The sequence below is a fragment of the Leucoraja erinacea genome, chromosome 5, assembly GCF_028641065.1.
Source record: "Leucoraja erinacea ecotype New England chromosome 5, Leri_hhj_1, whole genome shotgun sequence".
Classification (NCBI taxonomy): Eukaryota; Metazoa; Chordata; class Chondrichthyes; order Rajiformes; family Rajidae; genus Leucoraja; species Leucoraja erinaceus.
Genome location: NC_073381.1, coordinates 29,193,157 through 29,205,666, shown reverse-complemented (window position 1 = coordinate 29,205,666; position 12,510 = coordinate 29,193,157). Strand labels below are relative to the sequence as shown.

Here is a 12,510-nt window from a genome sequence, read left to right as displayed (position 1 = left end):
CTTATTTTAGCCATGATCTTATTGAATGGTGGAACAGATGCAACGGCCCCAACAGGCCTGCTTCTTCCACTTATTTTATTTTCATCTGAAAATTTTAAATCAATGGCAACTAAGTAAAAAAATGTAAGCCTCTATTCCATGACTTGACATTCCCTGACATTAGAATCTAGAGCATCGAACAGAGAAGAGTACAGCACAAGAGCAAGCCTTTCGTCCCACGATGTCTGTGCCAAACATGATGCACATATATATCCCTCCATTCCCTGCATCTGTCTATCCACAAGTCCATTAAATCCCACTATCATATCTGCCTCAACCACCAAACCCAGCAGTGAGTTACGGACACTCATCATCACCTTCTGTGTAAAAAACTTGTCCCACACATCTCCTATTAACTTTGCCCATCTCACCTTAAAATTATGCACCCTACTATTTGGCTTTTTCCATCCTTGGAAAAAGGTTCTGTTTTCCTTATCTATGCCTCACATAATTTTATATGCTTCTATCAAGTCTCCCCATAAACTGCAGCATTCCGTAGAAAAACCATCCAAGTCCGTCCAATCTCTTTCTGTAGCTAATACCCCCTAATCCAGGCATCATTCTGGTAAACCTCCTCTGCACCTTTCCAAACCCTCCACATCCTTCCTCCAAGGTAGGGAACCAAAACTGTACACAGATTTTCCACAGCTTAATTAGATATTTATATGTTTTAAAAATAATTAGCATTGCGTGACTCACTGTGGAAATGTCCATATAAAATTTATTCCCTTTGGTATACAATAAAGGTTTGAATACATCTTTTCAAATGCACATCAAAACAAAATCAGTGAAACATTTTCAATGATATAATAAAAGTAGCTACAAAAAAGCCCTTTTCCATTTTATTTCAAAACAAACTGGATTATTATTATTATCTGGAAGATGTTAATGATATTTTACTGTAGTATGACCACTTACCAAAAATATACATACAAAGATGTGATTTTCTCCCTATGTAACTGTACAAACCGGCAATAATTATTTTCCTTGGTTATTAAAGGCCAGGGCCTCAATTATTAGGCATCGAAAATGAAAAATATGTTTACGAAAGCAGAACAGATTGAAGCTTTTGTATTTTGCTTGATTTATATTATGAAAATTATGTCCTTTTTAATTCTCCACATTATGACAACTAAATTATCTGCAAGCAGGGATTTCCCTAATAAAATATTTCTCAATGTGGTTACTTGCTGATTTCCAAATGAGGAGCTTTTTGAAACAAAACTGTGAAGTTTTTTGCACTATAGCTAACTTTCCATATTTGTTCTATTAAAGGGGTTGTCAAACGATAACGCGTTGATTTTTCAGCACATATTGTTTTGCCATCCAATGTTCTCTTCTTCCCGAGGAGTTATTAGATATAGCCCCTTCAATAAAGGTATCCTGAATCTGCTACTTTAACCAGTCTCTACATTTCTTGCAGGAGCTTAAGCAGGGAATTACAGTGTGAATTCCACCTCGGGGCCCATCGTGGTTTCCCAAACAAATGTCCATTTGTGTTTTTCCCAGCAGGGAGGCATCGAGCTGATATTTGTCCTATTCCTTAAAAACAGGGGCAGAGTGTAACAGTTGTGGTCCTCACTGAGAAAGACTTGCTGACGCAGCTAAGGCAAAGGACCAAGGAGCATGAGAAGCTCCACCCTGCTGGCTCCCATGTATTAACTATAGTTAGTTTTTGTTGCAAGGGGCATAGACATAGTCAAGACTCAGCCACACCAAGCCCTGGATTTTCACTGGCACTTATATGGAACCTTTAATGTGAAGACCCCCCCCCCCCCCGGGTGGAGTAGATGGTGCCATTGAGCTTGAAAGCAGGCAACCTTGCTGAGATGCCACAGAATCCAGCAAGGCCAGCGGATGAAATGCCAAGATGCATCACAATTCACACCACAGATGGATAGCCCCATGTACAGTGACCATGGTTCCAACCGGCAACAACCAGTGGGAGGTGTCTGCCTCGTGTTTTCAAATTAAAAATAAAACGACCGATACTCAATTAAAACAGAGGCTGGTAAGGCTGGATTTCATCACCACCTTGTCAACAAGCAAATAGTGGGACATCCCAGTAGGCGTGGTCAGATGTGCAGATACTCTAGTAATGTGGACATGATTAACTATGTGCTTTAAAAATATATTAGCAAGTTTGGAAAATATTTAAAGTATTGAGTTGAAATTTAAAATCACATCACCTGGCATATGCTAACCTACCAAGTAACTGTCCCAAGAGCAATAACGAGCCCTGCATACAGTTTAAATGCTGTAAAACTGTTTATGGACTGCCCTGGAACATTTTCTTTCTTATGTTTATACATAGATAGTCACTGTCAGCCTTACTTCAGTTACTTGTTTCAAATGAAATACAAACCTGGCCTAAAATGATCAGATTACAGGAAAAGAATACTGCGATTTTAATAAACATATATTTCCAAGGAAGCCCAAAACAGTTTTAACGCCTTAAAGGTTTTTCTAAAAAAAAAGCATTGTTCCATCGTAAACATTTAAAAATGCAGTTGAGTGTTTTGTTTAAATAAACTTAAAACAATACAATTCATCTATAAAATTTAAAAGACCCAGACCCTCACTCTTAGTAAACTGTTGTTTTGAAAATTGCTAGGATAAAAGATAGCCCAAACCTATATGGTTTTGTGATGCTATATTGCACTTAACATGCACACACACACATACATATTTATCTCTCTCTCTCTCTCTCTCTCAGTCCCTCTCACACTCACCTCTCTCTCACTCACACACTCACCTCTCTCTCACACAAATACAAACACAAAATGGCTTTAATTCTATGGCTTATTTGGCCATTCACTGACTTTTCCTGTAGTTCAGGCAGTCTAACTCCTATATAAAGGAGTCTTACTGTAATTACTGTGAAAATATCATAAACAACATTCTTCAAGTGCCCCGTCTCAAATGTTGATTCCTGCAGTATTTTTGAGTTATCAAAAGATAGTGTCAATTTATAAAATCTGAAATTTAAGACAAGATGTGAATCGAGACAAAACATCACTTAACTTCCATAATAAAAATATAGGCTGCACAATGAATGAGCTGTCCATTACACATCTGCAGCACACCACAAAGATCAACTCTTTGGAACCCCAGGTAGCACTTCAGCTTTCAAAGACACTACTATTATAATCTATATATAAATATTTACATGTCTAACAAGAGCTTTTTCTCTATTTCCATTTTCTTTGGTTACAGTATTTTTATGTATTTTATGCATATTGTACTCAATCAACACTGATGTTACAGTGCTGGGGGAGGTCAAAGGAATGAAAAAAAAATACCCGCAAATCTATTGAAGGAAGCACATGGATCATGGCATAGGAGTAATTGGCTGATAATTTTTGGTGTTCTCTAGATAAGCGATTATTTCATTACAACATAGAAGTGGGCAGTTTCGCCCATCGAGTGGCTGTTGGTGTTCAGATCATTTCCATAAGCGCAGCTTCTCACTAATTTGCAAATGGCCTATTAATTCTCACAGGTCCATAACGTCCCCCAGTTCTCTTACCACCACCTACATGATTGACAGCCACCAATTAGTCTACCAGCTTGCCTTTGGGATGCAAGAAGAAACTCCTTACAGACAGCTCCCAAGGTTACATCTGTGCAGTAGCAGTACTAAGGGCTGCGCCATCAGGTCGCTCAATAGTTCCATGTGATCCTTACTCGTGTATTGCGCACTTTCACTTTGGAGGCGTGTATGTAAAATGTATTGGTGTGATAATTTCATGCTTTTATTTTTTTCATTCCTTTGCTCTCACAATAGCTCGGTCAATAAATTGGATGAGCCACCGCCGTTCAATGCTCTTCATATCTCAGCGAGAGTGAGCTTGTAGGATCCTGCAATTTCTTCGATGTTTAGTTGGAAACGTGTCTTCATTAGAGTAGTGCTTCACGATGTTATCATCCATATTCACTAAGATGCTGGCAACAGAACAACAACATGTTTTATTAGTTGTTTAAGTTTTGACATCAGATGGAAGCTGCATACCACATCTCGTTGCACATATGTGCAATGACAATTAAATATATTATTATTATTATTATGATGTCAACTTTTGATAAACAGGATGGAGCAAAGGAAGCTTTAATATTGTCTGCAAATGTGGGAGTCAATAAGCAATGCTGGAAGGGAAGGGGCGATTGAGGAAAAAAGATGGGATGTATGGAACGGCTAAGATTGGAAAGAATCGAAAGGAGAGACGGTGCGAGCCAGGGGTGGGTTGGCTGGTCTGTCCGCTGGATCCGAAATCGGTTATAACAGGGTCCATTAAAACGAGGATTTACTGTATATTTAATTGTGCAACACTGTTGAATGATTTATCCCAAAACAACAAAAACGAACCATAAACCATTGCACACTCACCCTTTCTTGCATTTTTTGTAGACTTTTGCAATTTTCTCAAGGGGCACTTCGTATTTTTCTGAAATCTGGAATGAGAAGTCAATAGTAAGTTAATTCTTTAAAAATCAATTAAGACTTTTTGGAGTCACAATGCATATTATATGTGGAGTGAAAAATAATGAATTTTTCACAATCATCAGCAAGCAGTGCCCCCTCTGACCATTAATGGGATGAAAGTGAGTGATGAAGCAACTGAGGTAGAACCGCTGTCTCACTGCTCCAGCAAACAAAGTTCAATCTAGGCTTCAGGTGCTGTCTGTACGGAGTCTGCACATTCTCCGTGTGACTACGTGGGTTTCCTCTGGGGGCACAGGTTTTCTCCTACATCCCAAAGACATGCAAAAATGTGAGTTAATTGGCCACTGCAAGTTGCCTCTTGCATGTAGATGAGTGATAGGATCTGGGGGCAGTTGATGGGAATGCGGGGAGATAAGTTGGCCCAAATGTGAGTGGGGAAAGGGATTGCCTGGTCAACAGGAATAGACTTAATGGGCTTAAATGATCTCCTTCAATGTTATACGGTAACATGGAAGATGCTTGGGCCTAGGATACTGCTCTTAGGAACTCTTGCAATGGTGTCTTGGGGTCAAGGTGTTGAAATCCACAATCACAATCATCTAGTTTGTGCTAAGTAGAACTCTGATCAATGTCGTGCTAGACTTCAGTTTTACCTGTCAGCTACGACTTGGTCAGATGCTCCTGGAGATCAAAGTTAGTCACTTTTAGTTTAGTTTATTAGTTAGGTTTATTGTCACGGAGGTACAGGGAAAATCTTTTGTGGCGTGCTAACCAGTCAGCGGAAAGCTAACCAGTCAGCGGAAAGCTAACCAGTCAGCGGAAAGCTAACCAGTCAGCGGGAAAGCCTCATCTTTGAAAGTCGATGTGTCCAAGTGGGTACCAAGGCTGTGGTGAGCTCTTGAGCAGGGTGCTTGCTCCTGCTGAAACCCAAACTATTATTGGTAAATATGGATGGAATTATAAGAAATAAGACAACTTACGGCTTCCATGAGGCCTTTGAGAGAAGGAGCTTTCAACATTAACGCGTCAAACACCTCTTCGCATTCCTTCCTGACATAAAGCAAAACTGAAAAGAGACACAAGTTTAAATGTAAACCAAAACACAGATCTTACAGAAATTTCCAATTCCTTCTATGACACTTTAAATTGGAGCTAATTACAATAGATTGTAAATATATAATGCTTTTTAAAGATGTAGGGAGGAATGCTGGTTTAAACCGAAGATAGACACAAAATGCTGGAGTAACACAGCGGGTAAGGCAGCGTCTCTGGAGAGAAGGAATGGGTGATGTTTCGGGTCGAGACCCTTCTTAAACGTGGTCGAAGAAGGGTCTCGAATAAAAATGTTACCCACTCCTTCTCTCCAAAGATGCTGCCTGTCCTGTAGAGTTATCCAACATTTTGTGTCTAAGCTTTTTAAAGTTTGTGTCAAACGAGTCATCGTACACTGACATCCATACACACACGTAGCAAACAATTCAGTTTCACAGAAGTTACACATGGGATGTTCATAAAGTTGGAGCTGCATAAATTGATAACAAATGTTACACGAACAAATAAATTGCTGAAAATCAACATTCAAATTGAACAAAGGTCACATCTTTTGAAACTTTCCACTGTCCAGGTTCCTATATCAATGCTCGATCTATTCTGCACGACGTACCTTGTCAATACAGTGTTTGTGAACACAGTTCAGATACACATTTGCAAAAATGCCAAAACTCTCTGTGTACCATATTGCTGCCAGCTACTAGTATTGACCAAGTAACAACAATTGTTTCAAGGGAATTTGATTCCACTTCCACGTCAATGTTTATTCAGCTGATAGCTCGATCTTCATGTGATGTAGGAGCGTGGTTCTGCAATAATGTGCATTTTTGTACCTATCGTGGAATCCTGAGCAAATTACTCTGACCTCGAGAGTAAAATGAAGGGTACTCTGATAAAACAAAAACACACTATACACACCACCAGCACGTGCACAACCTGGTTTAAGTTACTAGATCTAATCTTTCATTTTTCAAGTTTAAAGTATTCTGATTAGCTTTTCTTTCAGCTAATTGCATTCTCTAAACCACTCACTACAAGCAAGTACAGTTTCACACTGGGACTGCGGGATTGGCATAAATGTATTCCTGACCAACTATGTGTGGCCTGGTAACAAGCACACAGAATGTTGACAGCACTAAGCAGGACGGGCGGGTGGGGGGGGGGGGGGGGGGGGGGGGGGGGGTAGGAATGGTGTGTGTGGACGGGGAGGTATAGGAGGGGGAGAGAGGGTGGTGTGGGGGAGGGGGGTGTGTGGGGGGGGGTGGTCGTGGTGAGGGGTTTATGGGGGCGGGGAGATGTGGGGTACGGGGGGGAGTGAGCTCGGAGAAAAGACGGGGAAGAGCCACAGGGAGGGGGGGGGAGGAGCCAGCGAGGGGGACCAGAGGGGTAGTGGCTGGAGCTGGTGGTGCGATGGGGACTCGCTGGTCGCTGGTCGCTGGTCGCTGGTCTCCTCCGCCGGGATCTGAGTCTCCACTTTCCGTTTGGTGACATCGGCAACATCTCCGACTCCGGGCTGGGCTGGGTCTCCGACTCTGGGCTGGTTCTCCCACGCTGGGCTGGGTCGGGTCTCTGACGCTGGGCTTGGCTGCTTGGGGCTGGGCTGCTGCTTGGGGCTGGGCTGCTGCTTGGGGCATGGCGGCGCTGGGCTGGGCTTGGCTGCTTGGGGCGGGGCTGCTGCTTGGGGCGGGGCTGCTGCTTGGGGCGGGGCTGCTGCTTGGGGCGGGGCTGCTTCGGGTGCCACCGAAAGTCCGGTTGGAAACCTCCGCCGGCCACACTTAGCTCCAGTAAAAACGCGATGATGCAGGAAGGGGCGGATCGTCCCGGGGAGTGACAACGGAAGAGACTAATCCGCGTGGCGCTGACTGGCAGGAGAAGAGATCGATCTGTGCACGTGCGGTTTTTATGATTTTTAAACCTCGCTAACTATTACGACATTCAACTGATCGGAACGAAACGTGGTGCAATCACAGCGCAGCAGAACAGCGAGTGAACTGCCGCAAATAGAAAGACCGCCAAACCGGAAGATAACAAGATCAGAGTTTTCTGCAGATGTTGGTTTAAATCGAAGACAGACACAAAATGCTGGAGTAACTCAGCAGGTCAGGCAGACCGAAGAAGTGTCTTGACCCAAAACATCACCCATTCCTTCTCTCCAGAGATTCTGCCTGTCTCGCTGAGTTACTCCAGCATTTTGTGTCTATCTTCGATTTAAACCAGCATCTGCAGTTCCTTCATACACATGATACTCCTGATACTGTGTTGTATTTAGTATCAGAATGTTTCAGTTTATCGGGACAATCAAATGTAAATGGATGGCACGATGGCACAGTAAGCAGAGGTGCTGCCTCACTGTGCCAGACACCCTGGCTCAGTCCTGACCACAGGTGCTTTCCATGTGGAGTTTGCACCTTTTCTTTGTGATTGTGTGGGTTTAGACAATAGACAATAGGTGCAGGAGCAGGCCATTTGGCCCTTCGAGCCAGCACCGCCATTCAATGTGATCATGGCTGATCATCCCCAATCAGTACCCCGTTCCTGCCTTCTCCCCATATCCCCTGACTCCGCTATTTTTAAGAGCCCTATCTAGCTCTCTCTTGAAAGCATCCAGAGAACCTGCCTCCACCTGAGGCAGAGAATTCCACAGACTCACCACTGTCTGTGAGAAAAGGTGTTTCCTTGTCGCCATTCTAAATGGCTTACTCCTTATTCTTAAACTGTGGCCCCTGGTTCTGGACTCCCCCAACATCGGGAACAAGTTTCCTGCCTCTAGCGTGTCCAAGCCCTTAACAATCTTATGTGTTTCAATGAGATACCCTCTCATCCTTCTAAACTCCAGAGTGTACAAGCCCAGCTGCTCCGTTCTCTCAGCATAGGAAAGTCCTGCCATCCTGGGAATTAACCTTGTAAACCTACGCTGCACTCCCTCAATAGCAGGAATGTCCTTCCTCAAATTAGGGGACCAAAACTGCATACAATACTCCAGGTGTGGTCTCACTAGGGCTCTGTACAACTGCAGAAGGACCTCTTTGCTCCTATATTTGATTCCTCTTGTTATAAGGTCGATGGTGAATCTGTGGAATTCATTGCACTGGAGGTTTCATCCAGGTGCTCTGGTTTCTTCCCACATCCCAAAAAGACATGTAGATTGGTAGGTTAATTGGCCTCTGTATATTGCCTCTGGTGTGTAGATGCATGACAGATTCTGTAGGGAGTTAATGAGAATATGGGGAGAATTAAACAATGATTAATGTGGGATCAGAGTAAATAATCATTCGCTGGTCACGGTGGGCACAGATCCGTTTCTGTGCTGTATTTTTCTCCAAATCTAAAACCAGAAATGCTCATCTTCCCAAGCATTTGCTTTTTGCTCAAATGAGGCAAATGCAATCAAGTGAGTCCTTGAGGAGTATAGAGCATGTTGGAGAGAACTTAGAGAGGGCAAATTTGGGGCAAGAAAATACCTTGGCCTGTAAGATTAACGAGAATCTCAAGACAGTCTATAAGTTTATTAGGCACAAGACAGTAGCTAGGGTTCCTCATGTAGGAAGGAACTGCAGATGCTGGTTTATTCTAATGATAGAAACAAACTTCTCGAGTAACTCAGCGGGTCAGGCAGCATCTCTGGAGAAAAGGAATAGGTTAGAACCATTTTTCAGCCATGGATCCTCATTGGGTCCATGTGTTAACCCATGTAAGGAGATGTGGGTGGGGTCCTACTGAATAGTTTTTGTCTGTATTCTCCATGGATAGTGTGCCGAGGAGTTCAGAGAGCGGTACACTGAATGTCTGGAGCTGTAAAAAGGTGTAGGTATTAGATGTCTTTGTTTGCATGATGGTGGATAAGTCTGAAGAAGCGTCTCGACCTGAAACGTCACCCATACCTTTTCTCCAGAGATGCTGCCTGTCTCGCTGAGTTACTCGAGCAGTTTGTTGTGTCTACCTTCGATTTAAACCGGCTTCTGCAGTTCTTTCCTACCCATGGTGGATAAATGTCCAGGCTGGAGATAGTCTATACAAGGACATCATGGGAAGCAAAGGAGGAGATTGCTGGGGTCCTTTCAGAGGCTTGGTATTGTCATTATATGAGGTAGCAGAAGGTTGGAAGACAGCTAATGTGGTTTCTTTAATGAAGGAGGGCAGCAGAAACTAGCCCGCTAAATACAAGCCCGTGAGCCTTTTGTCAGTGGGAGTGAAATTATTGGAGAAATTCTAAGGGAAAGGATTTAAGTACATTTGGAAAGGCAACAGCTGATCTGGGATAGTAAGAAGGCTTTCTATGGACGAAATCCCGTCACTAATTTGATTGAGTTTTTGGAGGAGGGAACCAAGAATATTGACAAAGGCAGGGAGGAATTTCTTTAGTCGGTGGATGGTGAATCTGTGGAATTTATTGCCACAGATGGCTGTGGATGGCAAGACTTTGGGTATTTTGAAAGTGGAGATTGTTAGGGTCTTAATTAGTAAGGGTGTCAACGGTTATGGGGAGAATGCACGAGAATGGGGTTGAGAGGGAAAGGAAGATCAACCTTGATTGAATGGCGGGGTAGATGCAATGTGCCAAATGGCCTAACTCTGCTCCCAGGACATGAACTTATGACAATTGTCATCCTTGTTTTCAAATCCCCCTGTGGCATTGCCACTTCCAGTTCCCCATATCAGCTCCAATCTTACGCTCTCCGAGGTCCCTCACCCTCCACCCTGAACTTCCTTAATCAAAAGTCCCCACAAACAACAGTTGTGCCATCAACTGCTAAGGCCCCAAACTGTGGACTTTCCTCTCTACACCCCTCCATTCCTTAAAAGATATTCCTTAAAGCCACTCCATTCTAGCCTAATTATCTATTTAAATAGTTCATTTATTAAATTGTGTTTGAATGCTCACCAGAGAAATGTCTTGGACCACTGTACAATGTTAAAAGCACAACATAAACATGAGCAGCAATAGTCATTGTACAAACAAGGAACTGCGGGTGCTGGTTTATACCAAAGATAGACACTAGGTGCTGCAGTAAAGGGCCTGTCCCACGAGCATGCGACTCCATGCGGCAAGCGCGACCTAAAGGGCCGGTCCCACCAGCATGCGCCTGCATGCGGCAAACATGACCAAACCAAGAAGTGGGGGCCCCGCGGAGTTCGAGTGAGTGACATGAAGTTCGAGGCGGCTGCAGGCCATTGCCGTGCAGAGTTTTTGAACACGGTCAGTTTTTCGGAGCCCCGCGCGATGTCGGGACCAGCTCCGCACAACTCCATACGGCTCCGGCGATCGAAGTGGGACGTGCCCCGCGAGGCCGTACAGCTCAATCGACCACGTTAGGTCGCGCTTGCCGCATGCAGGCGCATGCTGGTGGGACTGGCCCTTTAGGTCGAGCTTGTCGCATGGAGTCGCATGCTCGTGGGACAGACCCTTAACTCAGTGGGTCAGGCACCATCTCTAAAGAAAAAGGAGGGGTGACGTGTCGGGTCGTTACCCTCCTTCACACTGAAAATAGAGAGGAGCGAACTGGAGGTATAGAACCCGAATCCTGACCCGAAACGCCAGCCATCCTTTTTCTCCAAATATGTTGCCTGACCCGTTGAGTTACTCCAGCACTTTGTGTCTATCTCTAGCAACGGTTGTTGTTCTTTCCTGCTCAACAAGCCAAGCATCTAACAGCACAATAATCTAAAAGCCAGTATAACCATTTTGTCCATGTTCTTTCTCCGAGGCAAATAATGTATCTGCTGCATGAGAAATAAATGTGGAGCTTACTTCAATCAACTGATAGAACTTATTCATGGGGAATTATTTAAGAGATAAAACTCTCTTTGACCACAAATCAATTAAACCACATTTCACTCATATGAAATAGAAAAGAAAGGCAACTGATCTAAAACAAATCACATAACTTACTGGAAGTTAATATAATTTTCATTTTGTTTTAATTTCACTTGACTCCACCAAGTTTCGTCAAATTGTGCAGATGAACGAGACTGCACATGCTGGAATCTTGAGCAAAAATCAACATGCCGGAGGAACTCAGTGGATCAAGCAGCATCTGTGGAGGGAATGGACAGATGTCGTATCGGGTCCAGACCCGTCTCCAGACTCTGATGTCACCCGAGGAAGTCTGGTGACATCTGACCTGAAATGGTGTCTTTCTTTTCTCTCCACAGATGCTGACTGACCTGCTGAGTTCCTCCAGCACTTGGCTTTTGAACACATTTTAGCTTCTTTCGGTTACCCCCATGATATTTCCAATGGGATTAAGATAGTCTCTCAGCACAGTCTTATTTCATCGATTCACTGGAAACATTTACCTTTCTTGGGCGCTTCTATCCTGAGAATCTTATTGGGAGATCCAAAATCTTCAACTGGCGAGTAGACCAGTCTTTTAATTCCTGATCTGAAAGATTAATTTTATGTACTCTTCAGAAGTTAAATTCAGTGGTACATTAGTAATCAATTAGGAATTAAAAGCACAATTTTCTCAAGGTTTACTTTTTCTGGCAAATGCATACTCACAGATTGTCAAACCCACATTGGTCATTGTTTATAAGGTACAAAAAAGTGATTTAAACTTAAATTTACAGGTTTGCAGAATTTCAAATCACAAGCAAACATCAGCAACACACACATTACACAAGGGAATGGAGGGTTATGATATGAGTGCAGGCAGGTGGGACTAAGGGGGAAAAAGAATTTTGTTCGGCACGGACTTGTAGGGACGAGATGGCCTGTTTCCGTGCTGTAATTGTTATATGGTTATATGGTTATTAGTTATGGTGCACTTTTGAAAGTATTGGACTCAGGCTGTTCAGTGCATGGATTTCTGTGGCACATTTGTTACACGAGTTGTTTCAAAAGCTGCTTGGAATCCTGGTTGGGAAAGGTCCACACCAGGACCTTTTGATCAAGGTGTTTGGTGTTTTGACCCACCCTACGCCCTTGGATCATCCTTGCTCTTGAACCATGACCTTAAAAATACAATCCATTAAAG

At 43.3% G+C, this 12,510-nt stretch overlaps 1 protein-coding gene across 1 annotated transcript in view; it reads right to left on the bottom strand.

The window, feature by feature from the left end:
* Nucleotides 1–742: 742 nt before the first annotated feature.
* The window catches only part of LOC129697081 (grainyhead-like protein 1 homolog), a 91,145-nt gene continuing 79,377 nt past the window's right edge, over nucleotides 743–12,510 (bottom strand). Inside the window, 5 exon segments of the mRNA XM_055635299.1 lie at nucleotides 743–3,928; nucleotides 3,930–3,984; nucleotides 4,427–4,491; nucleotides 5,464–5,549; nucleotides 11,831–11,916. Coding sequence (XP_055491274.1) covers nucleotides 3,869–3,928; nucleotides 3,930–3,984; nucleotides 4,427–4,491; nucleotides 5,464–5,549; nucleotides 11,831–11,916 — 352 coding nt within the window. The 3' untranslated portion in view covers nucleotides 743–3,868.